Below are 26,492 nucleotides of genomic sequence, written 5' to 3' on the forward strand. Positions count from 1 at the left end.
GTAACTGATCACAGTAGCTTGGTGAGACAGATACTTGTACACGCAAACTGTACTTACGAATACACTCACAATTTCACAACGACTGGCCTGAAACCAGTAATTCACATCCCTTTTCTTTCCTCTTTCTCGCTCTCCCTCTCGTTCTCTTTCTGTGAGAGCCAGGATTTTTTTGTTTTGTGGAATTTTTCTGCAAATCCCTGGCTGTTTTTGATTTTGGGAGTTTCCTGAGGTTTTTGATTACTGTCAGACAGGGACAGCATGCTGGAATCAGGACTGGCTAGCACACCAGCACTCACAAGGCTGCACACAGAGACAGGCAAAGGAACAGGGGGCGCCGTAGGACACGCTCTGACACATTCCTGGCTGATCTCTTACTCTCCTCTGCTCCTCCCTCCCACCACTCTCTCTCCCTCTCTCTCTCCCTCTCTCCCTCTCTCTCTCTCTCTCTTTGTGGCGAGTGCAGAAATTCTTTCCTAACAAGAGAAGCCTCATTTCTCAGTCCGGACGGGTCTGGATTTGATTAGCTGCTTAATTAGCCTGCCGTCGGTATTTTGCGGTCCGCTCTTTAGAGAAGCTCAAGACAGAATTATAAACAAACTCCACATGTTCCTTGCAAGCCAAATTACAATCACCAAGACTCCCTCACACCCAGCCGCCTGCCCCCTCCCCTCTCCCTGTGCCAGGACATCATGAGGAGCCAGCAGCATTGCACCCTTTTGCCTCAGCGGGCTTCACATCTGAGTCCCTCTTTGTCTCTTTGATTCCCCTCGGACGTCTGTAACATACAATATTCTGTTCAGGTTCCCCCACCTAGCTCAAACGTACAGCATCATAATTTGAGACCTGGAAACCGGAAAGTGCCAATACACCAAGAAAGTTCTATTTTGCATGGACAGATGAGCAGGCAGTTTCGCACGGTAGGAAAAACTGAAGGAAACTGGAAGGAATCAGTACATTGCTTCACAACAGACAACTCCAACGAAAACTAACAGTTCTTTGACTCTGTATTTAACATAGTGAGAAAGTCACAATGTTGACGCGTGGATACAGTTAGCTGTATTTGTTCTTGAATTATACTAACTGTCATAAAGCTTTACACAGAACTGATTATTTCTGTGCCGTGAGTTGTTAGAAGCACATGAGGTAACGGTTAGAACACTGAACCTGTTCCTGGAGGGAGTGGGATTGATTTCCAGGTGGGGCACTGCTGTTGAGCAAGACATCCTGGAGCAAGATACTTTACTTCAATGCTCCAGTTACAAAAAGATTGCAGGTTCAAATCCTGGCTGGGCCACTGCTGTTTCACCCTTGAGCAAGTAGCTTAAGCTGAATTGCTTCAGTAAATATGTCCAGCTGTATAAATGTAGAATACGTACAAACGTGAGTGGTGTCTACTTAAATGAATGATGTAATGGGACAATGTTTATTCAAAAATATAAATATGAACCAAACTACACCTCCATTATGCATGGGTGCAGGGAAATTTTATTCCATTATAGATCCAAAAACTATACAGAGCCCACACCTTACCTGTCCATGCATGCTGTTCCACTGCCTAAAAAAAAAAAATTGTAGGAACACCATTCACAGATCTATTTTGTTTAAAACCCCCAACCTAACCTATCTTTTGAACCTCATTGGGCATATTCTCCACTTCTTCAAAATCTTCTCTACCCTTGTCAACAGAGCAGCTGTTAAGCTGGACATTAATGAATTAATTTAGTGCAGGGACATCCTCTGATAAAGCTGAGTAGTGAAAAACAGCCAAAAGGTTACCTTGGGAAGGCTGCACTGGAATTCCTATCAATATTTCTTCCTGAATCTTATAACAAAATAAACAACTAGGTATCAGCGAAAATCAATGCTTTCTAGGTATCAAATTTTCTGAACAGACGCATACTGCCCTTGAACCTTGAAGTTTTTGGGTACTTGGACATTCTCTCCAAAAATGTGTTTAAACTCAGGTACAGTAGTTCCATTTAGATAAGCCAACACTGTTAACAGTATCAGAAGGTAACATAAGTATTTAAATGCAGGATATCCCAACCACATAACCCCCCCCCCCCCCCCCCCACCTCGCCTCAAATCTCCTTTCCCTGAGTTATACATCCAGTGATCCAGCATCCAGCAAACTTCACAATCTATTCCAGCCACACCATCCACATTTCCACACCCTCAAAAGCCATATAACCTCTGACCTCTGCTCAGTGTTGAAGATGGCAAATATGTGCTTGCTGGACATGAAGCTCTTCTCCACATCACGAACTTTGAGGTTGTCCAGCGGTAGCATATATTTCTTCTCTTTCTCCTAAGGAAGACAATAGGAGAGATAAGCTTGGTGAATGAAGACGGAAGACTGCTGATGACATAACAGCTGTGGATTGTCAACGAGCACAACGAAGACATCAGTGTTAACTGCGAATAACATCATACAAGAAATGCACTACCAGCAGGAACACTAGTTTTTACACATATGTTTGAGCCATTATCTAATAGCTGCTTTATTTATTCTGTTTCCTCAAAAATTAGTGATCGCCCGTTAATCAGCAGCTGAACAACACAATCTGAAACAATGCCACTATAGCTGCAGCTGAACAACCCAGCACACAAAACAAGGTGGATAGTGTAGCGCATTAGTCACTGTATCTCTCTCCTCAATGTCAGTGTGTTATCCTGGCAAAGCTGGGCTGCTATACTGGGTGTTATGTCATCCTGGAAGGGTTAGAACGTGGGAAAACCTGGGTGTCACTGACAGCTGCACTGTGTCTGAGGGAGGGCGACAGACAGAGACAGGGGCTGAGGGGGCCAGAAGAAGGAGAAACACAGAGTGCGGAGCACAGCGAGTAGGAGAGAGAGGGGGGCGACGTGGAGGGGAGAGGGACACACAGAGTCGATACGTGGGGCAGAGGAAAGGACATATCACTGCAGAGAGGAACAAATACTGATGCGGGGGACGATTATAACAAGCAGCAAAGACAGCAGGATGAGTGTGGACGAGTGGTCTGGATTGTTTGCGTTGTTTGCTGAGGCATGTCAGTTTGAAATGTAAACATTCCACGCAGTGGCGTTTCATGGCAGAATCAATTACAATACCACAAAACGAGATAATAAATAAAGTGACAGGAATGATCTACAGATTCAACCAATCAGGACATCCTAATTTTAGGCACTCATTGCTTGACTTCATAAAGCCCAGTAGCAACAGACCCATACCAGTGTTGGACAGCGCAAGCCGTGAATGCACTGCTATAGCAAAGGCAACGTGACCAAGCCCTTTAGCAAAATGGCTCCTTCCATGTACCATCACAGACATAACCAATACATGGAGTCAACCCCCACCTGCAGGAATGGGGCGCACCACGGAGGCCAGGGGGAGAATGCGAGAGAGCAAGCAGGGACACAGAGGGAGTGAAGCGGGAAAAAGGGAAGAGGGAGAGAGGGAGAGAGGGAGGAAGGGCCCACATGTGGAAGTCATTACTCAGGCTGAAGCTCTGAAACACAACATTTCTCCAAAAAAAACCACCCCCCTCTCCTCCACCCAGCTCCCCCCTATTCTCCCTTCCAGAGGGGCTTCAGTCCCAGTCTCAGGAAACGGCTTCAGTTACAGCACAAATCATCGGAGAAAGACTCTCCATTGGTAAGTGCAGAGAAAGGAGAGGAGTGTAGGGTCAGACAGAGACACAGAGACAGTGCTGGAAGTGGAATGGGGATGGAGGTGAGAAATACAAAGAAAAAGAGAGAGAGAGAGAGGGAGAGAGTGCAATGGGAAAGCCATTGTGTCCACGCATGTGAGAGTCGGTGTCCAGCTGTGAGAGTGTAATGCAATGTCTTGGTAAGATGAGTGTCCGTTAAGATTGAGAGTTTCAGCCTCCACTACAACTGGACACAACACTGTCCAATCATTCTGCAAACTCTGCGTGCCCCTCTCTCTCTGTTTCTTTCTTCAACATTTTCCTTTTTTTTCTTTCCATTCCAGAGGGGCCCACTTCCTGCCTGAGTTTTGAGAGAGAAAAAAAAGATGAAATGACTGCCTGGCGTTAAGTCTGCAACATCTGGTACCGCTTTAGTGCCCAGAGAGCGAGGGAGAGGAAGAGGGAGAGTGGGAGAGGGAGAAGTGGAAAGGGGGAAAAAAGCCAGAGAAGAGGGAAGATGGGGGAAAGAAGAAGCGAAAACCAGAGCAGAGGACCCATGAAAGAGGTATGTTCTGACAGAGAGGAATGGATGGGAAGAAAGGGATAGAGAAGGAAAGAGAAAGAGAGAGAGAGAGAAACTGCAGATCACTCCAAGTCGTTTTCCCAAGGGTCGCGTCAACCCATATATGGCCACTTGGTCCCTCCCTCTCTCCCTCTCTCGCACTTTTTTTTTAATATCCCTTCCCTAAATGCACTGCCAGATTCCCCAGTCGTCTGAGCGAATGTGCCACGTCAAGGCTGGATATTCTGCACGGCCGCAGCCCTAAGACGGAGAGCGAAAAGAACAGACCGGGGACGGAAACGCGACAGGAGAGGACGAGGAGATGGGGACAGGGACAGAGACATCTAAAAGGGGGTGTCTCTCTCTTAATTTCTAATGGCTCTGAGATGGGAGAGGAGAGATGCTGACTCTTTGCCCTGCTTGCTTACTCCTCTTACAAAAACTTCGGGACAACAAAACGAGAAGAAAATGCCTCCTGCTCCGTCATCCCAGTGTTCAGACTACCTGTTCAGGATGATACTGGTGTACAGTAGTCTGCACATTGGTTAGACTGTGCAAGGAAGGACGTCGTCCACATAGACATACACAGGGGACGAGATGAACGGAATTCGCTTCGTTGGTTTGTTCTCTGTTCAGTTTTCTGCCTCTCCAGCATTCTCTCTGTCTCTTAAACTCCCAATCTTTCTTCATCTCTCTCGCACTCTAACCATTTACATTCGCTGTCTGAAACAGACAAACAGCCAGTAAGGCCTTGACTGTACCAGTGAAGAGAAAAGAGGCTACTGGGTACAGTAAATGGGAGAAGAAACAGAGTGTAGACAGCATGCAGACAAGTGGATCATGCTGACCCTTCGCACAAAGGCATTCTGAAATTCTTAAGCAACTACGGTCTCAGTATATGCGTACGTGAGTGAAATGACTATCATAACTTTGCAACCAGTCACAAATCCAGTACATTAGCACTCTTTCGAAAAGTATATGCTGGGAATTTTTTTGCTCTTGTTTTTGTGGTTTTAAACTATTTGGATTTGAAAGCAGGACAGTTTCCTTCAGTGTATAGGTGCATGAGAAACTATGATAAGCAGTTACGTTCTTTATGAAACCTTTTACCCATAAGTGCAAATGTCACCTCTAGTAAGATGTTATACAGCTGCACAATCAACCTAAATTAAGAAAACAGAAAACAGGCCTCATGTGTCAAACTGTGTGAGCGCTTTATGCGCACAGATACTCACTGTTGTACCGCGTAAGACTATGGCTGGGAATGATTATGTGAAATTAGTGATATCTGTGTGACTGCGTGTGTTTTTCCTCAACCTGTGCATCTTAAAAGTCCAAATAATATGTGACTCTGAACAGGGACGCCCTTTAGTGTCTGCAGACTCAATTTTATGTGTGTGTGGTGGGGGGGGGGGGGGGGTGTACATACATGAAATGTGCACTACAATGGGGCAGCGTACAGAAGGAGATCACACTAACTGAACGTGAGGTTATGTGCGAGTGTAATGACTCTGTCTGGGACCGTATTCTGGAGACACAGAGGGGAGGGGTGCAAAGCCTGGCCTGGCTAGGTGATATGCTGTGGGGGGTGTGGGTAGTGGGGGGATGGGTGTGGGGGATGGGGAGGGGGGTAACATGTGTGGAAATATCCGTGAGATGTGGGATTTCTCTTCACAGGCTCTTGGAAACTGGTGTTTGGACAAAGCCTTACGATTTTCCAGCCAGGAATGTGCACAGTCCCAGGGAGACTGCCAATGGCTCAGAGAGAGAGAGAGAGAGAGAGAGTCTGGGGGAGGTGGGGGCAGAAATGGGGGCGACTCTGAGCATTAAAAAGCGGAGAAAAGGGAAATTGCAAGAATGAGACAGCAAAGGGGATGTAGGAAAGAGGGACTTCTGTGCAGCAGGTTTCTGAGCAGCTAAAAGATGGCTGCAAATGTAAGCGCTGACATTCCTCAGTGAATACACAACATAATATGCTAAGGTGTATTCTGGAAGTGGTTGTATCGTGTCAATTAAAATGCAAACCAGCAATAACCAATTATGCTTAAATATGCACACACATGAGTCTCAATGGCTACATGAACAAGAACAAATGGCTAAATGCAGTCATGGATCAGTGGACTGAAATTTCACTGGAGCCTTAGTGAGCCAACAGTAGTAGATGTAGATGGTGCAGAACTACAGAGAACTGCCCAGTGAGCTACGCATGCCATGCATGCGGTACAAACCAAGATAAAATTAGGATAAAACTAAATCTGGATCAGCAGACATCCTTTTACTTTGTGCCTCTGCTTGTGAATTCTGAATCAGATTGCGCATGCTTATGTGTACGAATAAGAGTACACATAAGCATGTAATGTGCCTTAGCTTTATGTGTGAATTTTATTTGCACTTTGGGTTACCATGTGTAATATGGGTAAAGAAAAGAAAAAAGTCGGCCAGGGACATGTGCATCTGTGTACAGTCAAGAATGAATTTTTCATGTTTTAGTTTACTTTTTGAGTTAAGTGTATAAGAGCGAACATTGTGCGTGTGTGTGTGTGTGTGTGTGTGTGTTAGTTTGGCTTGGGCTAGTTCCAGCTGTGTCAGAGTGAGCCCATCCAAATGCCTGTACTCTCAGCGGAGGGGAGGGGGAGCAGGGGGGTAGAGGGTGGAGAGAGAGAAACAGAGAGGAATAGGGATAGGAGGTGATATATGAGACTCCCACAGAAGAAAAGGTGGGGGGGGGGGGGAAATTTGAAGACCCCCAGGTGCTAAGCAGTGGGGACACAGGGTGGGGTTTACTGCTCCTCTTCCTTAAGAGGGAAGCCAGTGACCCTTTAAAAAAGACCCAACACAGAGCTAACAGCAGAATAAACATCATACATCTCTAAAGAGCCAGGGTCAAGTGCATTTCAGACATTCCACTGGCACCTCTGTACTAGTGTGTGACTTGGGACGATATTCTCAAAAGAAATTCCATTAAACGTGGTTTATTATCACAACAATCTGATCCCCACTATAACTGAAGGTCAGTCTTTCACCCGACCTCTGACCCAGCCTCACAAGATAAAAAGAATGAGAAAAAGGGGAGGATACTGCCCTTCACTGCTAGGAGAGGCAGAGAGACAGGGGTAGATGACCGTGTAAATCAGAGAGACTCCTGCAGCTCTGGAATCTCCCCCTATAATAAATTTTGACCACTCAGAGTTCAACGCGCAGTATTTCAGATATAGGAATGCAGTTATGTGATAACAGCGCGTTCAGAGGTGTAAATGCATACACAGGATTCCAGCTTGTGCATGTATGTGCTTCACTCTATATGTATGCATGTTTAGGTTTCTACTAGCACATATCTGCGCATTTGTATGCCAGCTTTCTGTTTGTGCTGCCCGCCTTGTGATGTCACCAGAGGGGCCTGTGCCGCTATAGGCCAAGGGAGTTGTCGTGTGTCTGCCTGTCTACACTTGCTGTGCAGAACTTCCTGCACCTGTACAGCAGGCACAGACAGGCAGACAGACGGCAGCCCGCCAGGCAGGCAGAAACAGCATCACCAACAGCACCCGGCCATTCAATCGGGACGCGTAAGACCCACTGTGTAAGACCCGCTGCTCCTGCACCCCGCAGACACAGCGGCTGGGAACCACTGCAGACCTGCTTTTGTGGTTCCTCGGCCTGTGTCATGTTTCATGTGATGTTTCCTACACAGATGTTGGAACCCTGGGTCTCACAGCGGGAAGCGGGCAGTCTGAATGTCTTTTCTGGCGCATTAGCACTGCTGAGGGGATACATTCACCCCTCCATATAACACTCTTCCACAGACTCGGCTGCCCCGCTTTCCCGTTCAGGGCTGCACCCCATTGCCCTCAACACCTTCTAGGGATACTTTCAATAAAACTCCATGTTGCTCTGAAGAGTGCTGAGCGGTGTTTTTTACTCTCTCAACAGGAATTGTTGCACTCACTATGTTAGCGGACAGCAGCACATTGTCTTGTAGAATGAATCAATTGAAAGAAAGTCCTCTTCCCTCCAAAAGAAAGTTGGATGATTGGATGTCCAAAGTCCTTTAAATAATTAGACACATTTAAGAAGCCATTTTAAATGAAAAAGTGTATGCAATTTAACAACAGGGGGATTCAGTGAAGTAGACCAAAACAGAATAATGATGACATGAATAGGGATCGGAGGGACGAGGAATGGCACGATCACCCAGGCAAACCTCACCTCATCATCTTTGAACCATGACAGACTCTCTGCAGTCAGCACAAACCAGTACTCTTTGGCCCCGCCCTTGATGATGCTGATGTTGTTGATGGTCAGCCAGCCCTTGCGGATAACCTGTAGAGGGTTGAGAGTTCAGGGGTCAGAGATGAAGAGGAGACAAAAACAGATGAGTCAGAGGAGGGAAGAGTCTGAACACAGGAGCCAAAGCTTCCGGATGCTGGTCCAGCAGATTCAGCAGTTACTGTAAAGAGTCATTAGGAGTTTGCGGAGATGTGGAGATTTATGCTGCTGAGACAAAAAGAAAGATCAATGTTAGGCACACAACCTGAAATCCACATAAGAATCCTAAAATAATATCTAAATATTTGGATTATTTTTCTTCAACTTCAATTTGATGCAGACTGATCCGTAACATAAACAACGTCAAACTTTGCCCATTCTTTGCCCAAACACAGAGTATGAACAAATGATTTTCTTTCATAAAATGATCATATAAATCAAAATGCTACAATTCATTTAACCCCCATACAAGTGTTTACCGTTTCTTACCCACACAAGCACACCCACATACGTACATCATCCTTACTGTCTGTGAGAGAGGTGACAGACAGGGAGAAAGAGAGAGAGGACAGAGACAGAAAGGGGTGGGAGGTGGGGGGGGGGATGTCACAATCAAACAACACTGACTTGGAAAATGCCCACTACAAAGCTGTCAGTGAGAGGGGTGAGCAGGAAGAGGAAAAGGGGAGAGTGGAAGGAAATGAAGGGACAAGGTCTAAAAATGAACCTCAGGCAGGGGAGGAGAGAGAGAGGAGACAGGGAAAGGAAAGCAGAGTGGTAAGGGAGACTAGAAGGGTGGGAGGAAGCAGGGGGCCGAGATGACACACACACAGGGTAGAGGTGACCCAAACATCCTGCTTCGCACAAACACACCAAGGATTCACACTCATAAACACCGGCACACCGATGACTCATCGTGGGCCCAGCGGTACTGCAACAGAACCCTGCACCTCCAGGCCATGAAGTGAAACTGTGGCATTGCAGTGAGTCTTTCCACACAACCGTCCCCTTCCCTGAGCTCTCACATACAGCCCTGAGGCTCCCTGGAATTCACACAGGGACTGAGTAAGTACACAGACCCCTGCTCTACCAACCTATTCTAAAGAACACCAGAAACTTCGCCTTTCGGTTCTAAATAAGCTATGGTCCAACTCTTTCTCCCAGTAGTAGACACATCTTCGCCCTCCTCCCCCCTGCTTGGCTCAAGGCTTGGGACCTGTGCTCTCCAGGTTGATTAGTCAGTGAACAGACAGCTGGACTTGTGTCTGGTCCCAGTTTGCTGGAAAGCGCCATTTTGTCCCTGATATATCGCACACAGGCAGTCACGCCACTGGCTTTAATCGCAGGCACATCTGTTAGCCCGTGTCCGCCAATGAAGGTCTGTTAAAACCATCCGTTCCCCATGCAGAACGCAGACTGACCACTTCTCAAGGCGCTGCAAACTGCAGACCAGCACAAGCACAGCTTGGTGGGGTGGGGGTTAAGGTGAGGTTAATAGGAGCTGGACTCCTCAGAGTTTGACAGTGATGATGGAGGAGCTCAGTGATATCAGTGCCATCAGACAGTGCATCTGGATTAAAACTGATACAGCCACCTAAATGCAGTATGTTTGTGGATACACTTTAAAGTCCACATGGCATCTTATTCAGTGTTTAAAACTCTCCAGACAAAACCAACCAGAAGGAGGGTTGATTTTACACAGTAATTGCAAATACAGTACAGTGTTGGTCAAACTGTATTCATTTTACGGAGATCTTTGAAGATTAAGTAGATGTTTTTTGTTCTTTTTTTTTTCTCTTGTGAGCAGATCTGGCATACATTCACTAAAACAGGCGCCATACGCCTTGCATGTTTTAACTATTCAGGTGGTGAGTACAGCAGTCCGAACCCAGTGATGTGCCTGTCCGAGTGTGTGACTGAGAGTGCGGTTCCACAGAGTGTGGGGACGACAGAAGTACAGTGAACGTGGTCCCTGTGTTAGTGTCCCAGCCAGCCCCCACACACAGAGAGTTATAATGGAAAGCAGCAGTAAGGCTTACAGAAACTGGGCTCGTACAATTTGGCTGGAAGGTGGAGGTGCTGCACCCTGAAACACCAGTAGAGAGGGAAGAGAATAAAACACAGCATTAAGACAGTGTCGGCGGGCACACCCCCTGGCCACATCACTCTGTCCAGGTATGTGGGGATACTGCCGGGTCAGACTTCGCAGAACATTCTAGATGAGCAAAGCTTTAGTGCTGGGCTAAAAAAGTATGAGCTTCACTTTTCCAATTTTTTTTACCTGCAATTGCAGTGAGTGGCAAGACAATAAGATTTGTGGTCAGATTTAAACAAAAAAACACCACAAGTCTGCATTACCGCAGTCTGATTAACCAGAATTAATCATTTGTATTCACACCTCGTTAATTGCACTATTCTATTCAAAGTTCATCTGTTCTCCACAACCGCATCCCAGGTTAAGACTGCTTAACAAATATGGAATTATAAAATGGCATGAAGACATAGGGTAGTATTGCCTTGCCACTCATGGAAATACAGTGACACAACATTGGGTCCATTCTCAATAGTATCAATTGCAAAGACTGCAAAACATTTTCTAGCCAATACATCACAGTGCTACAGAAAAATGGGCAATATCTGCCATTTCTGTCCCTGTTTCACCATGAACCCTGTTCCCCAAATTAGAATTACTTACCAGACCCCCCCAGCAGGACAGGCAGTGTGGCAGGGCTGCTCAGAGAGGTGCAAGAGGGGACAAGCAGGAGGGGGCAAGGGCAAAGGGCAAGGGTCAGGGGTCAGGGAGCAGGAAATTGGATGCATGGGGGCACATTCCAGGTGAGGAGCAGGTTAAACACAGGGATCAGCACAGAGAAGGTTTGACATAGAGGAGGACAATGCAAAGAAAGAAAAAGAGACAACAACACAAAAGGCCTGTTGTTAATTTCAACAGAAACAAAACCAACAACTTAAAAAAACACACACACAAGATAATCAAATAGTCAAGCATGTGCATTCACCAAAACACAAGAAGGCACAAACTTAAATCGAAGCAGACAGAGAGATGAACAGCCGAGCTTCTGACCACACTTATTAGTCGTTATCCCACCCCCAGCCCCTGGCAGCTTTGCTCCAGTTCTTGATGGACACATTTTGAACACTGGCCTCGTTCTTTTAAGTGAAATCTGCATCTGCATTTGGCTCACCTGGTTTCCTGCAGAACTCTTCTTACTCATTTGGCTGCTTCTCTGCTGCGCACTGTGAGAAAAAGAGGTTTTACTAACGCTTAAAGAAAGTCTGCAGAAATGACATCATGACTTATTATGGAGAGTTGCATTTTAAATGTGCTCAAGATGACTTATTTCAGAAGTAATTTCAAACACATTTAAAAATAAGCAATGTCAAAGCAATACTAGCAATGGCTAGCTAACACAACCCCACACATACTGATGTGATGTGTGCTAATAAGCTCAAACAGTCTTGAACACTGGGAAACTCACTTTGCAAAGCCAATAAAGTCTTCGTGGTTTGTATTGATGTAGGAGAGCTGGACCTCAATTAGCAACAAAATCTGTAAAGAGAAAAACCAATAGATACCGCAGGAATGCGTCACTGTGTCACAGTGCACTGTGCTTAAGCATGTCCGATAATGTCTGCCATGTACAGCAATTACAGTTGTCAGCATTCAACCCTTTAACCATTAAGAACTGTTTTATCAATAGGCAAGTTATGAATACATATGTATATATAAGTGGAATTTTAGGTCATAAAGGCTAAAATAAAATTTAAAAACCTCTGTGATGGATCTAAGCTGCAAACATACTTACATACTTTCCCCCTTCTACTTGCCATGAAACTGCAACTGTTGAAAACTGGGTTTGTGTTGGATGCAGAGAAAAGTATTGTAATTGACAGAGTGTGTGTGTGTGTGTGTAATGCTCCTTGGTGTAGACTATGCCTCTCACTGCCACAAAAACAACATGCAAAATTACTTCAGATACTTGTTCAAAACTGCAGCGCAGCTCATTGGATTAGTATAAATTCTGTCAAGATGGCTTTCAAGAACTGGTGACACGGAATCTTCATACTCTCAGAACATCTGTGACCAATGAATGCTCCTCTTCACTGCTCATCCCACAGTTAACAGGGCTGCCCATACAAGTTACTAAAAGAGCATTTCAACATATTGATTTTGATTATTAAAAAACAGTATCTAGTTTTGGCAGCTGCAAAAGTGGCAAATTTGTCCACCTGCCATTTACAGAAATCTTTTCAACTTTTTGTAATAGGTTTGGGTTTGGTATTTTCCTTAAAAAGTAATAAAAAAGACAACATTTCTTTAAAGAAGTTTCATTCATTTGATTCATTTCATTTAACAGGTAACTTCAAAGGATTAACCATTAGCATGCTATGCTGGATGACTGAAGTGAAATCCACAAATAAAAGAATACTTTTGAGACACTGTGAGAAACAAGTGAGCATAAGCTATCAGCATCCAACATATGGTGGCTATTATTAATATGTGCTAGAATCCTGACTTTTTTTTAGCTTTCTTTTCTGAGTATATTCTTGCAAATAAATGATGAGGTTACCTGTGAGTTCAGATGGCTATATGAAAAAATACACTGTTAATGTACCAAACCAGCTCATTGCTGAATTAACTCATAAGAATTTAACACAGAAGAATTTATGCGTGTGTGGGTGTATAACCTGGTCTTTAGCCCGGCTCTCTCGGTCCCGGATGTGCGTGGTCACAATTCTCTCCGTCTCCTCCCGCAGTCTTGGAAAGGTCCCCAACTGAAATGATACACCGTAGATTTCACACACTGACAGCTACAAATGCACTCCACATGACAAAATGACAGGCCTATAGATTAACTTCATGTTTTTGGGACTACAGCCCTCAGACAAATTCTTTTTTTCCTTTACAAAAGTGGCCTACATTGTAAAGTACAGTATGTACTTGTTCATTAAAAGAACAGCAGATTAAGCTCCTCTATAATGAGACCCAGTCCTGGGTGGTCAGCACTATTACCTTACCCATGCCCCAGAGAGAGTAACACGTAGGGTCCTCAGCGAGTCTCATCTCTGTTATAAGAGGAAGGCAGCTGGTACCTTGGTGGTGCACTGGCGCACTGTGTTGATGAGCTCCTGGATGACCATGTCCACACACTTGACACACGGCTCCTTCAGCTTCACTATCTGCTTCTTCACAATGGCCTCAAATGCCATATCAGGTGTGAACAGCCCTGTCCTGGACCAGGGAAAGTCGGGGGGGGGGGGGGTGGAAGGAGAGAGAGGGAAGCGGAGGGGCGGCGAAAAAGGAGGGAAAGAGGGAAAGGCAGGGGTGAAAGAGTGAGAGAGAGCTTCAGGGAGACAACTGCGAAACGAAGGGAGGGAAAGGTGGAGGCTGAGAGTAAGAGAGAGAGAGTGACAGTGACGAGCTCTTCCACACAAAGCGCTCACCTGATACCGTGAATGTTCTTGATGGCGTAGCTAATCTCGCGGCGCAGCTCCTTCTCATCAAATTCCATCTGTGGGCAGAGTGGCGTGGTTATGGAAGGTATGGGGAGACATGGGCCTGGTTTCCACTAATACACTTTTGCTGTATGTGTGCTATTCACAAGCCAAAACTGATGCAGCCTTACCTACTGCTCAGCTGTTTCCTCAAAACACTTTTGGAGTTGCATTACTTTCATAGTACCCACACCTACACCTGCCTTTGTTCATTTGTTCTTAGATAAATGCGTGAGATCATTTCCCAGATTTGTGTACTTGCTTATTAGCATAATACTGCTGTCTGATGCTTGAGTATTTGCTACTTATGTTTTGGAGGCCACAGCGAGAGATTCAGTGATTGATTCTGATACTGATAATGATACTGATATGTTCTGGCATACAGCTTGGGAGGTACATGTTTGTTTGAACAGGACAATGCCACAGGACCAAGAACAGGAATATGCATTGCAAACACTTTATAGCTGATACTGTTGATATAGCATACTGACAGCCATGGGCAGTTTGCTGCGGAAACACCTTCAGGTTCACCTTAGGTATAGCTGTCCTACAACTAAGGCATATCAGTGTCAACACAGCTATGGGGTCAAACACAGGGAGGCAGGGAAAAGGGCCTTAATAGTTCCAGGTTTTGCAAATAGCTTTTATGCGCACAGATGTTTAAACTTCCACATTGTTTGTACAATCTAGAGGAAACTGAAATAGATGAAACTTTTCTGCACAGGCCTTCTTCTCAAATGCCTCAGCAGAGAGGTCAGTGAAAGACTGAGAGACAGGAAAAGGATAGGAACACACCTTCACCAGCTCAAAAGGGAACCGCTCATGAAAGATGCGGTTGATCTTGGCTCCACCAGAGAGCTCCACTGTGTCCACCTGATCACCAGAACCCTCGATCCTCTTCTCGAAGTCCACCGAAAACTGTTGCACCATCCTGCAGGACAGCAAGTGAGGCACAATCCCAAATACATTCCAGTAAAACACCTTTGGAGACATGCAGACGGATCCTCAAACACGTACAGCTCCTCGTGTTAGGGTAAAGCAGGTTGGCAGATGGACAGACACTCACTGCAGCAGGGCCTTGGTCTTGCGGGAGGGGTCGTCTGGGCGGAAGTGGCGATACTCCTCTGCCTCCTTTTCCAGGGACAGCAGCTGGGTCTGCAGCTTGCTGCGGAACGCGGGAAGGGTGTCCCGGATGTGATTTGTCAGTTGCTGGGAAAACACAAACAGTGTCACAAAGAAGAAATAGCACCTGCGAAATCAACCTGATTTAGCCAGTTATTGTAATAATCAGTAGTCTTTGCCTTTGTCTTTCACTAACGTACAGACTTTAGCTTCTATACCCTTTCAAAATGTTTTGGTGTTATAGAGGGATATGGATCCTTTTTCTAAATGACTAAAACTCAAACATTTTGCAGCTCAAACAGCAGGGTAATGTAGCAGTTCTATATCACCCGTATTTTGGGTATCCTCCCTGGTGTTCTAAAATTGCGCACTTCTTACCTCTCCTCTCCTCCTCACCTGATTAAGCACTTTCTGCAGGTGTGGCGTGCCCATGCTGTCTGCAATGTGTCTGTAGGCAGGGTGGGACAGGAAGAACTTCCTCTCAGCTGCCAGGGCAGCTTTAATGTCCTTCTTTCCCTCTATATCCTTCTGACTGCGATTCACCACCCCAATGTACCCTGAGGAGAGGGCAGGCACAGCGAGAGCATTATGGGACATTTGAACGGGAGTGCATGGTGATTTTGGAAGACAAGAGGAGCATAGATGCGTTGACTGTGACCACCATGAGTGTGGGAAACTGGGGTGTTACAGAATACCATTATACTGATTTACCCCTCTGAACTGTTAGTTACAGTATCCCATTGCATATACAATTCATTTCAGGTTTTTGCAACAGGGGAAACCAATCAAATGTAATGGCATTAATAGACAGCTGCAAGGAGCAATATAGTGAGTCAGGCAGAAAGCAGTGCCACAGTACTGATATCATCAAAGAGAGTAGGATCTGAGCTGAACCTCAGAATTTTCAGTGCAATCACCGTGAACATAGTTTAAGTCTAAAAATTTTAAGTCTGCGTGAATTTGACCATGAGAAGAGGACTTTCAGGGTTTATAGATTTAACATAATAACATAACAATGTGAATATTTAAGGGTATTTAAACACTGAGCAACGTTTATATAACCAGAAAAACAATGTGATGTAGGTCGGGTAGATATTAAATCTGTTCACACATGCATTCAAATTTACATGTTGATTGGTGGGTCCATACTGCCCCCTATTTTGTGTCATTTCTATTCACCAGTTTTTGTCATCTAGAGATGATAAAATAATTTTTTCCACCATGGAATCCAAGCACTTGGAACAATCCGATTCATGAGTTGTATTGTCTTATCTAAACTGCATCTGCCCTATGGGACTCCAGACCCCAGGGAAAAATTTCACTGTAACATCCTGGGCATGATTTGAGAGGCATTACCAAGCTTTATGATTAAAACATTTTTATTTCAGGACATATTGCCTGTAAGTATAGACAGTTTAAGTGCAATATAATGCAGATAACAGGCATGAATCTACAGTGAAAGTTCTGTGAGCTTTTGAGTGCAGGTTCAGTGTGGGTTTTTATTTTTGCTCAAAAAAGAACACAATTTAAATAAAAATGACAATAAGTACATCAACAGGGTTTCAGAAAACTATGTTGCTTGACCCTGAAATAATATCAGCCTAACTCCATGTCCAATGCATTTAAACTGAGAGAAGAAGCATGAAGTCTCCTGCACCTGGTGGTGGTATATCCAGGACATCCGCTAGCCCGAAGCTGGTACTACCTGGAAAGAGTCCAACTCCTATGCAACACAACACCAGTGTACTGCACTGCAGGGCCTCCACTCTGTACTGTAGCAGAGTTACACAATGCAACACATCTTCTGCTAATACCCTGACAATGGCATAGCGCCAAATAGAAACAACTGAGGAAATTGTTAAGTTGCCAGATGCAGTGTACCTTTCCAAATGATGCAACTGCACAATGTAGGGCCACTACTTTTCAGTTTTAAAAATGGGGCAATTTCACTTTTCAAAATGGCCTACTCCATTTTTCCATCTTTACAATGGCCTTTGTTTCCTTTTCCTCTTGTTTTACTTTTTTCATTTTTGTGAGACACCACAGTAATTGAATCAGTACTGAGGAGGCTACGCATAAAGCATAAATAAACACAGATCATACAAGTTAACAAGTTGCAGCTAAAGAATTTGTGCTTCCTGCAGAGTGTAGCTGAATATCAATCCATATACACACCCCCCCTTTTATTTTATTGGTTAAAGCTGAATAGTGCTCCTTCTTTAATGAATATAATGCAAGTTGCCAGTCAATAAATCTTTTGTCCATGAATAGAATTACCCATTCTGGAATACCCATTTTCTATCAAAACACAAATTCCATTTTCAGGAATTCCATTTTCATGGCCAATTCTAACACTCTGTGTGGTTTAGCGATGGCATGCATGACTGAGGCCTGCCAGGCTGTAGCATGCTGTACCTCTACGCAAGGGCAGCAGCTTGTTCTCCAGCACATCCCGGGCGTCTGTGCCCTCGTCCATCAGGTCCAGCTTTGTGATCACCCCAATTGTGCGTTGCCCTGGGAGGAGCAGGAGAGGACAGTCATTACAACCACTGGATTGGCACCTGATCCTTTTGAGAGCAAAGCAGAAGGTAGCAGCAAGGCACCGCTAGCAGATGTTTCATAGCAATGAAGTGCTTTGTTGAAAGATTTAGTCACACATCCTGCAGCTATTGGGATGTTCAATAATTCTAAATTAACTTAATATTAATGTTTTTTTTTCATAGGGTTTAATTTCTTTGCTCTTTCCATAACTGCAGGCAATCTGAACATAATGTCCAATATTAATATTTGCGGATGATAATCTTAGCAATGGTTAAGCAAAAGTGAGATATGTATCTGACTGTATGAATGCAAGCAAGTACAATTCTGGTCGTTTGTTCAGTCAGTCTACCTAATTACTCACCTACCCATAGTTGCAGCTACAATAAATAACTAAGCCACTTAAGGGCCCCACAAGAAAGATTTAAAAAGCCGTCTTTCCTCATTACCGCTTATGATAATGTGCATTTCCTTACCATAACTCTGGTTGGTGTGCTGGTTTACACCCTTGAAAGTAGGAAATGGCAATACTGGGGCTATGCTAACTCGCTAACAGTATTACTGGGCAGTTTTTCAGTCTACTGCTGAAATATTCTCTTCTGTTACAGACCTTCACTACCATCACTTTTCATGAGCTTAATCATGCCATGTTGCAACAAGCACATTGTTAAGAGAGAGAAGACAACCATAGGATGGATATCTTCTCTCCTAGCATATCTGAACTATCTATCTACCACTTCATCATTAAAAACCAGTCTTAAGAATAAAAAAGTACACTAGCTGTTCATACTTTTGTGCTGCTGCAAAGACCACACTGTGCTCACATTTAGGACTCTGAATCACAGACAATGACACTGCACCCCTGCACTCTCACCCTGAGGGTCTACATCTTTGGCCAGTTTGAGGGCGTCGGAGTTGGCCAAGTCGGTGTTGGCAGGAGTGACAGCAAGTATCAGGCAGTTCTCCCGGCAGATGAACTGCATGATCATGTCTCGGATCTGATACTCAATGTCCGCTGGCTGGTCTCCCACCGGCACCTTGGTGATCCCAGGCAGGTCGATCAGGGTCAGGTTCAACACTGCAATTTGATGGACATATTATATAACAGGGTCACTGGCAGCAGGTTTCTATGACACAAGTGGTATAATGCAATGTTTCATACTACTTGTGGCTGGGTGCAGGGAAACTCTTTCACAAACAGAGAAATAGCCGGAGCATTGAGGGATACCGTGTGGGGAGTAGACGCGCAGGTTGATGGGCACAGGCGAGATGCCCTTGTTAGCCCCTGTGACGCGGTCCGTCTCCGCCTCAATCTCCTGCCGCACCTCCTCAAAGTCTGTGAACTTCTTCCCCTTGCAGTGCAGAAACTCTGCATATTCTGCAAGGGGAGGGAGAGGGGGAAAACGGGATTAAAGACAAAGAAGAAAAAAGAGGCACAGGGAGATGAGAGAAAACAAGGAGAAATTGAGGAAGAAGTGGGAGATGACAAAGGATAGACATACGGGAGACATTTCCATAATCTGCTTACATCAAACCTAGCAAATAAGAAGGGAATACAGCACATCAAGGTCAATTTGAGTTCACTTGCAGATTCTTGTACAAATTGTACTGGTGGTATTAACAATTAATACCTTACATGAAAGCCATATCATAGGAGAACGCCAGGCAAACATTAAGATTTGATAAGTTTTTTGATATGCATAATGTACTGGCATGCATGATTTAGTACTGTAAGCCTAGAGATTGATCTGTGGAAGAAGCTCCCTTTTAAACAGGGTTTGCATTTCTCTGTTCATTTGAATGGAAGTCAGTTTTGGTCATCAACTAGAGGAAGTGGTTTGGGGTTCTTGGCTTACAGAACACAGTTCAAAATGTTCAGTCGTCCAAGTAAGTACATGATTCATATTACAAAACATAAACTTCTGGGGCTCCCAAGTAGCACAGCAGCTAAGGTACTTGTCTTGAGTGCAGGCTAAGCTCTACAGTCCAAGTGTGATCCCAGCCATGTCATCATCCGAGAAAGACTGGGAAACCTCAACGGCAGAAAAAAATTGGCTTCATTTCACTAGGGATAAAGGTGGATAGATCAGGCAGGTTCCCTCACCTCACTGTTCTCAGGCACAATGTGATTCCTCAGGCACCTGCAAGTTGCTTGGGTGACATCAGCAAAGTGGGGCCTACTATCCACTGAGTGCCCACTCCACTATATTGCGTTGTGTGATTGCAATGCAAAAAAAAAAACAGTCGCTGGCTGTGTGCAAATGCAGCGGAGGGTTGCATTCTGTTTAGCCTCAGTGCTCCTGCGTGAATGCAGCTGTTGTCGCAGTGGGATGCGCCTAGTATACGTCTGGCAGTTCCAAAACAGAGTTGCACAAATTAGAACAAAAAAACTGAAAAATAAATAAATAAAATAAAACATGCAACTCTAAGGTTTGACCAGACTTCCTCCTCAAATACAAGACCAAAGAGAAGTGACACATGTTGGAGACTGCCCAAATGTCTAAGTAGAGTTGTGTGGTTCTCCTCCTGTCTGTGTATATCGGCTGCCTACACCAGAAGTACTAACTCATCATCAGGCCATCACTCTGTCTCTCCTCTCTCCAAGCCAAGCCAACTGCTCACAGATCACAGCTGAAGCCACAAACAGCTCTCTGTGTTCCAATAAGCAGCTTTGATTTCAGAATAATACGCTATTAAAAACTGCAGGGATCCAGATAATACCCAAATGACATGACGTACATCTCCTCTTCAGTACATTTAGGCAGGATTAGGCGGCGGTGAATTAGCCTGGCTTGTTTCAGTAATGCTGGAGACACTGCCCTCTGGTGGAAGATGTTTCACACTTGTAATTCCAGAAGCTGTCATTAGAATCATTTGCTTAACAGCTTTGCAAGGTTATGAGTAAGTATGCTGTACAGCACAGACTATGCGGGGTTAGTGTAGTGAATCTGTAGTTGACACAGACACATTAGTTGGACTGAGCGTGTTGGCTGTGGTGTGAAAGTGTGTGTACTATGCTGAGTCATGCTTGAACAGTACCTGTTGCTGTCGTGTGACATACTTAGCACTGGTGTGTGCTCTGTACAGAGTGTATGATATAACAATCTCAAGTTTAATGGATGGGTGAGTTGGCCTGTTGTGTGTGCTTGCTCTGCAAGGACAATATGTGTATTCTGTAGAGTCATACATGATTATGCTTCTATAGTGTGAGATAAACAGCGCTGGCGTGTGGATGACAAAAGGCAGGGGTGTGTGTGGTTGTGCTACACAGCAGTACCTGTGTTGGAGCTGATGAGCTGCAGGACAAGGGGTCTTCGGGTGACAATCCCAGATCCTCTGGGCAGGAAGTCCCTGTGAAAAGCCAAAACCTGTCAGAGTGAGGGGGTAATGAGCCTGAGCTCAGGTGCATCCAGCCCTCAGGGGGGGCAGATCTCTTCTCAGGTGTGCCCCCCAAGGAGGCCTGCTAATTTGCCCTTGCCCTCGCCCTTACTCAACGCCAGGCCGACAGTTGCAGTTGTGTGCTGGTCTCCCTGGCAGAGCAACGCCCACGCGATCACCGCCCCCCTCCCTCCCCCCCAGGGTAGGGCAGCACGCCAGGGCAGCTCCAGCTCCAGTACAAACTTAGACAAGTGAGGCCAGCACAGATGGGCGGACCCTGAAACACTAGACCACCTTCAAACTGTACCGCAATTTTCCAGTCATCGTCTTTTGTTATTTAATTCGGATTCGGACTCTTTCTGAACAACAGTGTCTGGGTAACAAAAGCAATATGCGATCAAAACCATAACACTCATCACAGAATAGGGATAATGGAATCCCATTGTTGTGAAGACATATGCATTGCAATAAAGGAACACATTTTAAATATTTTTAACATCTAATTTCAATATAGGCAACAAAAATAATCAAACGGGCTCGTATCACACTAATTTGTACAGCAACTATGTCCAGTAATGCTCAGTTATCAGTGAATACATGTTCAGTATTCAAATTCTTCACAAACACATCCGCATCTTGCGACGGGTCCTTGTCCATGTTCCAAAAATCATGTACTGCAAAAATATGTGCAGAAAGTTCTGGCACTTTTCCTGCTGTTGTCTGTGGCTGTGCGCTCACATGGCAACACCAAGCCCCGCCCTTCGAGCTCCATTATGCCCGGGCTGCCACTCAGACAAAAGGCTCATTATGGAAGAGTCATTCAGTGAAATGGGAGGTCAGGTCTCAGTGCAGCAAGCCATCTCCAACCGTCCAGATGCCAAAACCTGGGCCATATGGATGGGGATGAACTATGAGTATATACTGATTAATATGACCTTACTACTCACATTGTGTGCATGGTTCAGAGATTTAATACAGTGGCACAAAAGTCCTTTGTGGACAGAATTGTAGACATCTGATTTGGGCTGTCATATGTTTTAGTTTACAGGACTGATATGCCTTGAACAAAGTCTCTGAATATGAACCACTTGTGTAAACATCCCTCTTGGTCGAGGCATCTACTTGTGGTTAGAGAACTAGTGGATGGATTTTTTTCCAGTGTCAGGGACTGTAAGGATGCACTCCTTTGGGTTTTCATAGAAAATAAAAGCCATTATCTCCAATCAAAATAGGAAAGACAAAAGTGGAAACAATCAATGGAGACAACATTGTGGCTGCTGGGAAGAAAAGAATAAACATCTATACAACTATAAGCATGTGTACAATCACACCTTCTACACAGAGGGAGGATGACTAAGGAATATGCATGTCCCTTTAGAGTTTCTCCCTCTGTTTTTGGGTAGGGAGAAGAGCAGAGAAAGGCTAATTAAGGAATGTTAGCATGGCTGTAGGAGCACCCCCAAGGGAAGAGACCTAGTTTATGTGCACAATGGGAGAGGAGGGGTAGACCCAGCAGGTAAGGACTGTCCTAAATACACTGCTACTCCAAAGACATTCTACACGATCAGGCTGACCCAAATCATACAGGCTACTGTGAATATGCCTTATGAAGCTCCCAAAAGGAGGCTGAAATCTCCTGTTTGTCATTTCATTTTTTCACCTTATTTTCAAAAATCTAAGTAAGATTTTTGCACTCCCAACAGCACTATCCTTATGAGGGCCTGTGTCTGTTAATCTTCTGATTCTGAACAGCTGATTGCTGCTCACCTAGCTGCGTGATCAATTGTGGGTATAATCAAACTGGAAATGAAAAGGAAACCTGTGAATGGAAACTCCCAGCCCTCGGATCTAAAGCACAGTGAGATGCAGAACAGAGAGCTGAGTCAGTGCGATGGTGTGATGGACAGGGTGACAGCATCCCCCAGAGAGAACGCACCTCATACCACACGCCGCATGCCAAGCCAATCAGCTGACCGATCCTAAAGGAAAAACAAAAGTCCTGATTCCAGCAGGTCCGCGTGATGAATGAGCGGATCTGTGTGATTGGGCAGACAATGAGAAGCCAGGGGACCCAGATACATCCCTGGGAACCGCTGCCATGCTGAGTGAAGCTTCATTCTATTACGAAAACTAATACGGGCCACTCAATTTTTAACACCCTTTCATGGTGAATTGATCCAATGATCAAAGCACAATTTTAGCCACTTGGGGTAGGCCATAAGCAGATGGACCACCATGATGGGCAAGACTGAGTTCATGTTTAATTAATATATTTCCAGTTTTGTAGGCCATTTACAGTCAATGAATGCCTCTGACAGATCAAAACTGTTTCAAATTGCAGCTCATCTGGGGTCCTCTCTATTTATGAGCTATCACAAAAGAGAGCTACAATGTCATAAACGTTCCTGACAAAGGTATTGAGGCAAATAGGTTGTACATGGACCACTGACTCCCTAGTACATCAAGCATCTATGTGAGCATTAAGAAGAAAGAGCAGCTGTCCAGCATGGTTACAAAACTTAAGTTAAGTTTAGCAGAGCAAAAATAAAGGAAAAGTGCAAGCGTAGATGAACACATTGTAAAAATGTGCCTGAATCTCTCCACTCCTCTGCTGCATGTGGAATGTAAACCTATGCTAAATGTCCTTCAGGCAGAGTTTAACTGAGTCACACTGTTGCTTTAACATCATGTCTCTTCCACTCTTTGCTATGATGATGTCAGGGCTGCAGGGGAGACGGCTGGAATTGCAACTCATTGTGGCAGTTGCCTAGCGACAGAGGTAAATTACGTAGTTGTTGTTCTCTTCCCCTTTCAGGCCACAGCAAAGTGAATTCAGGGTGCACTTTGCTGCAGTCCCCTCGCTGTTGGCCGGTGGAGATGTCTCTGTTTGATCCAGAATCTCATCAATTCAGTTATTGAAAAATCCTGGTGAATCAGCACTCTCAGTGCCAGGTCTGGGCAGCCATCTCTGCGTGCTCAACGCACCCCCCACATCTTCCTCTCCATCTGGAGAAACGGGCCAGTTTGTCTCCGCCATCTTAAATCTCAAGGGTGCAGTGATTGATGGTGCAGTTGACAGCCAATGATTTTGAGGACAGATGGCTCAGCGATGGCCCCTTATAGGTTTCAGCTTTTGGGAGAAGGCTTTTGAATAATTAGCTACATACCTCCTAATCTCGTTACTTGCATAGTGGCTGATATGGCACTTCAGTCAGACCAGCCCACAGAAGGAGCTAGCCTCTGGAATTATTGAGTGATGGAGGCTGACAGTGACATTAAACAGCAGTCCAGTATGACTGGGGATAGAGTCATGCAAAGCCCAGGAAAGGTAGCAAACAGCCTCTAATTTTTATAAATACACTTGCAGAACATACTACATTCACTACATCAGGACTACTTGCACTGAAGGCTGCACAATCCAACTGCGAAGCAACAACTGTCTTATCATCCAAGAGTTTGTTCTGCCCATTTCAGGTATCTGGGGAATATCTAGCCAATTGCAAGTCAACCTTGCCAAGTCAAACCTGATGACAGCTTACACAACACTGGAACCAGCTTCTGTTTGCTGCATTTTTGGTCCTGAGCTTTATGTTCTTCAATTCGCAATACCAGTTTGCAAACTCAAGAAAATTTGTGCTTGAGGTCTGACATGATACACTACACTCAATCACTGATTACTATACAAATATGCAAATTGTTATATAACAAAACATTTACAAAATCTTGCATTCTTTCTCATCAATATTCATAAAGGAGAACCTAAGTACCTCCAATAAATTAGCAGATAATTCATATTCATTAATTTTCCTGCTTTAAAGTGTGAGTGATTGCAGTTCTCTGTACACTAAGTCATTACTTACATAGACACTGAGTTTCATACAGTGCTTGGGGAAAAAGATGTGTTTGGCTATTTGAATATTCAAAGAAGGGAGAAAATCAAGTGAATCCAGCAGCAGAGAAGCAATAAAAACAAACAAAAATGTACACCAAGTCCCAGAATGCCTTTTTAGTAGGAGTAACCAAGGCATGTGGCAAGACTAACTGCCCAACAAAACTCAAGTTCTTGAAAAGGAATGATTAGTGTGTCCTGATTTCTCAAAGTAGGTCATAAGATTTGCACTCATCTGTGTTGAGAATTGATTAATTTTATCTGTTTTTACTCCTCAAAGTGCTGTGCCTGGCCTTGCAAAACTCACGCTTTTGAAATGTCTTACATTTCAGTTTTCTTTTCACTTGACTCTACAAGATGCCATGAGTCATTTTATTCTGCAGGGAGAACAACAACCATAACAGTGAAAGTGAAGTGTGCAATTACTCAGAGAGGCGATCTCAGAACGCTGTTTAGAGTTCTCCTTTCATAGTTCATAGATGATTTGAACAAAAGACTCACCCCTTCAGGATTCTAAATACAGAGGCCAACCACCTAGATTACAGACACCAAAACATTCATCATAGTCTGAAATCCACCACAGCATATGTGTTTGTATCAGAATCTCTTATAGGAAGGCTACACTGCATTTTGCGAATATCACCAGCTGAAGTGATTTATCTAGACAAACCAGGTCAACTGTGTCCTTTGCTAACATTCCTACCAGTCATTTATATATGTCAAATTGAAATAGTGTTTTATGAGGACATCATCCTCACATTGATCGAAGACACAAGGAGAGTGATCAGCAGTAGATATCAGCACAATGCCTGCACATTTGAAACGAATCAACTTTATGTTTTGAAGAATAATTCAGTTTGGGCTGCAAAAAAAAAAAAAAACATACATCATTTGACACTGAAGATAACCCATGGCATCATTGTTGTAGCTATTCACCCCTTGGAAGTGAGTGAATGATCACACACCTGTACAGAGTTTGGTCCCCTGTGTATACGAGTGAGTGTTTTATGAAGAGTGAGCAAACATGTGCACTCAGAGTACCAGCGGTGACATTTCCTCTTGTCTCTGAGCTGCCTCAGGGAGGAATTCAGACATCAACGTTTAACTGTGTCCTCAGGCCACTTCCCTCGAGAACAAATCATTAAAAGAAAACTGTATGCATGTATTCTAGCTAGCATTGCAATTAAGATTAAACATGGTGCAAGAAAATTTCCCCACTATTCCACTATTCACACTTTAATGACGTGCACTGCAGCGTAGCAAATAGATTATTCTACAGCAGTACAGCTGCAAAAAATGAGCCTCCGTGTTTATTTGTGATCTCCACCATTATAGATTATTCTACAGCAGTATAGCTGCAAAAAAAATGAGCCTCCGTGTTTATTTGTGATCTCCACCATTAACCTTTAACTCATTGGGTCATTATCAGCCAACAGCTCCTTAGCGCTGACATCTCAAACTCCCTCCACGAGATAAGGACTCTAGCACTGCTCTCTCTCACAGAATCGCTGCCATCACAGTGCAGTACCCACCCCACTTCTCTTTAAACAATGTGCCACAAGAAAACCCCTACAAATGCTGAGTACCCCACTGC

General features: G+C 44.5%; 1 protein-coding gene across 3 annotated transcripts in view; it reads right to left on the reverse strand.

The window, feature by feature from the left end:
* The window catches only part of dnm3a (dynamin 3a), a 35,726-nt gene that overhangs the window by 7,141 nt on the left and 2,093 nt on the right, over window positions 1-26,492 (reverse strand). For 2 of the 3 annotated variants that reach the window (XM_036522583.1, XM_036522582.1), the window contains exons 3-16: window positions 20,909-20,982; window positions 18,860-19,009; window positions 18,506-18,709; window positions 17,509-17,607; window positions 15,490-15,650; window positions 15,038-15,180; window positions 14,767-14,902; window positions 13,921-13,988; window positions 13,570-13,708; window positions 13,165-13,251; window positions 11,955-12,025; window positions 11,661-11,712; window positions 8,398-8,511; window positions 2,199-2,308 (exon numbers count right to left, since the gene is read on the reverse strand). In XM_036522583.1, coding sequence (XP_036378476.1) covers window positions 2,199-2,308; window positions 8,398-8,511; window positions 11,661-11,712; window positions 11,955-12,025; window positions 13,165-13,251; window positions 13,570-13,708; window positions 13,921-13,988; window positions 14,767-14,902; window positions 15,038-15,180; window positions 15,490-15,650; window positions 17,509-17,607; window positions 18,506-18,709; window positions 18,860-19,009; window positions 20,909-20,982 — 1,608 coding nt within the window. Of the gene's footprint in view, window positions 1-2,198; window positions 2,309-8,397; window positions 8,512-10,513; window positions 10,544-11,660; window positions 11,713-11,954; window positions 12,026-13,164; window positions 13,252-13,569; window positions 13,709-13,920; window positions 13,989-14,766; window positions 14,903-15,037; window positions 15,181-15,489; window positions 15,651-17,508; window positions 17,608-18,505; window positions 18,710-18,859; window positions 19,010-20,908; window positions 20,983-26,492 lie in introns of all 3 variants that reach the window. The other variant, XM_036522585.1, reaches the window with a different exon arrangement.

Source organism: Megalops cyprinoides, chromosome 2 (assembly GCF_013368585.1).
Source record: "Megalops cyprinoides isolate fMegCyp1 chromosome 2, fMegCyp1.pri, whole genome shotgun sequence".
Lineage (NCBI taxonomy): Eukaryota > Metazoa > Chordata > Actinopteri > Elopiformes > Megalopidae > Megalops > Megalops cyprinoides.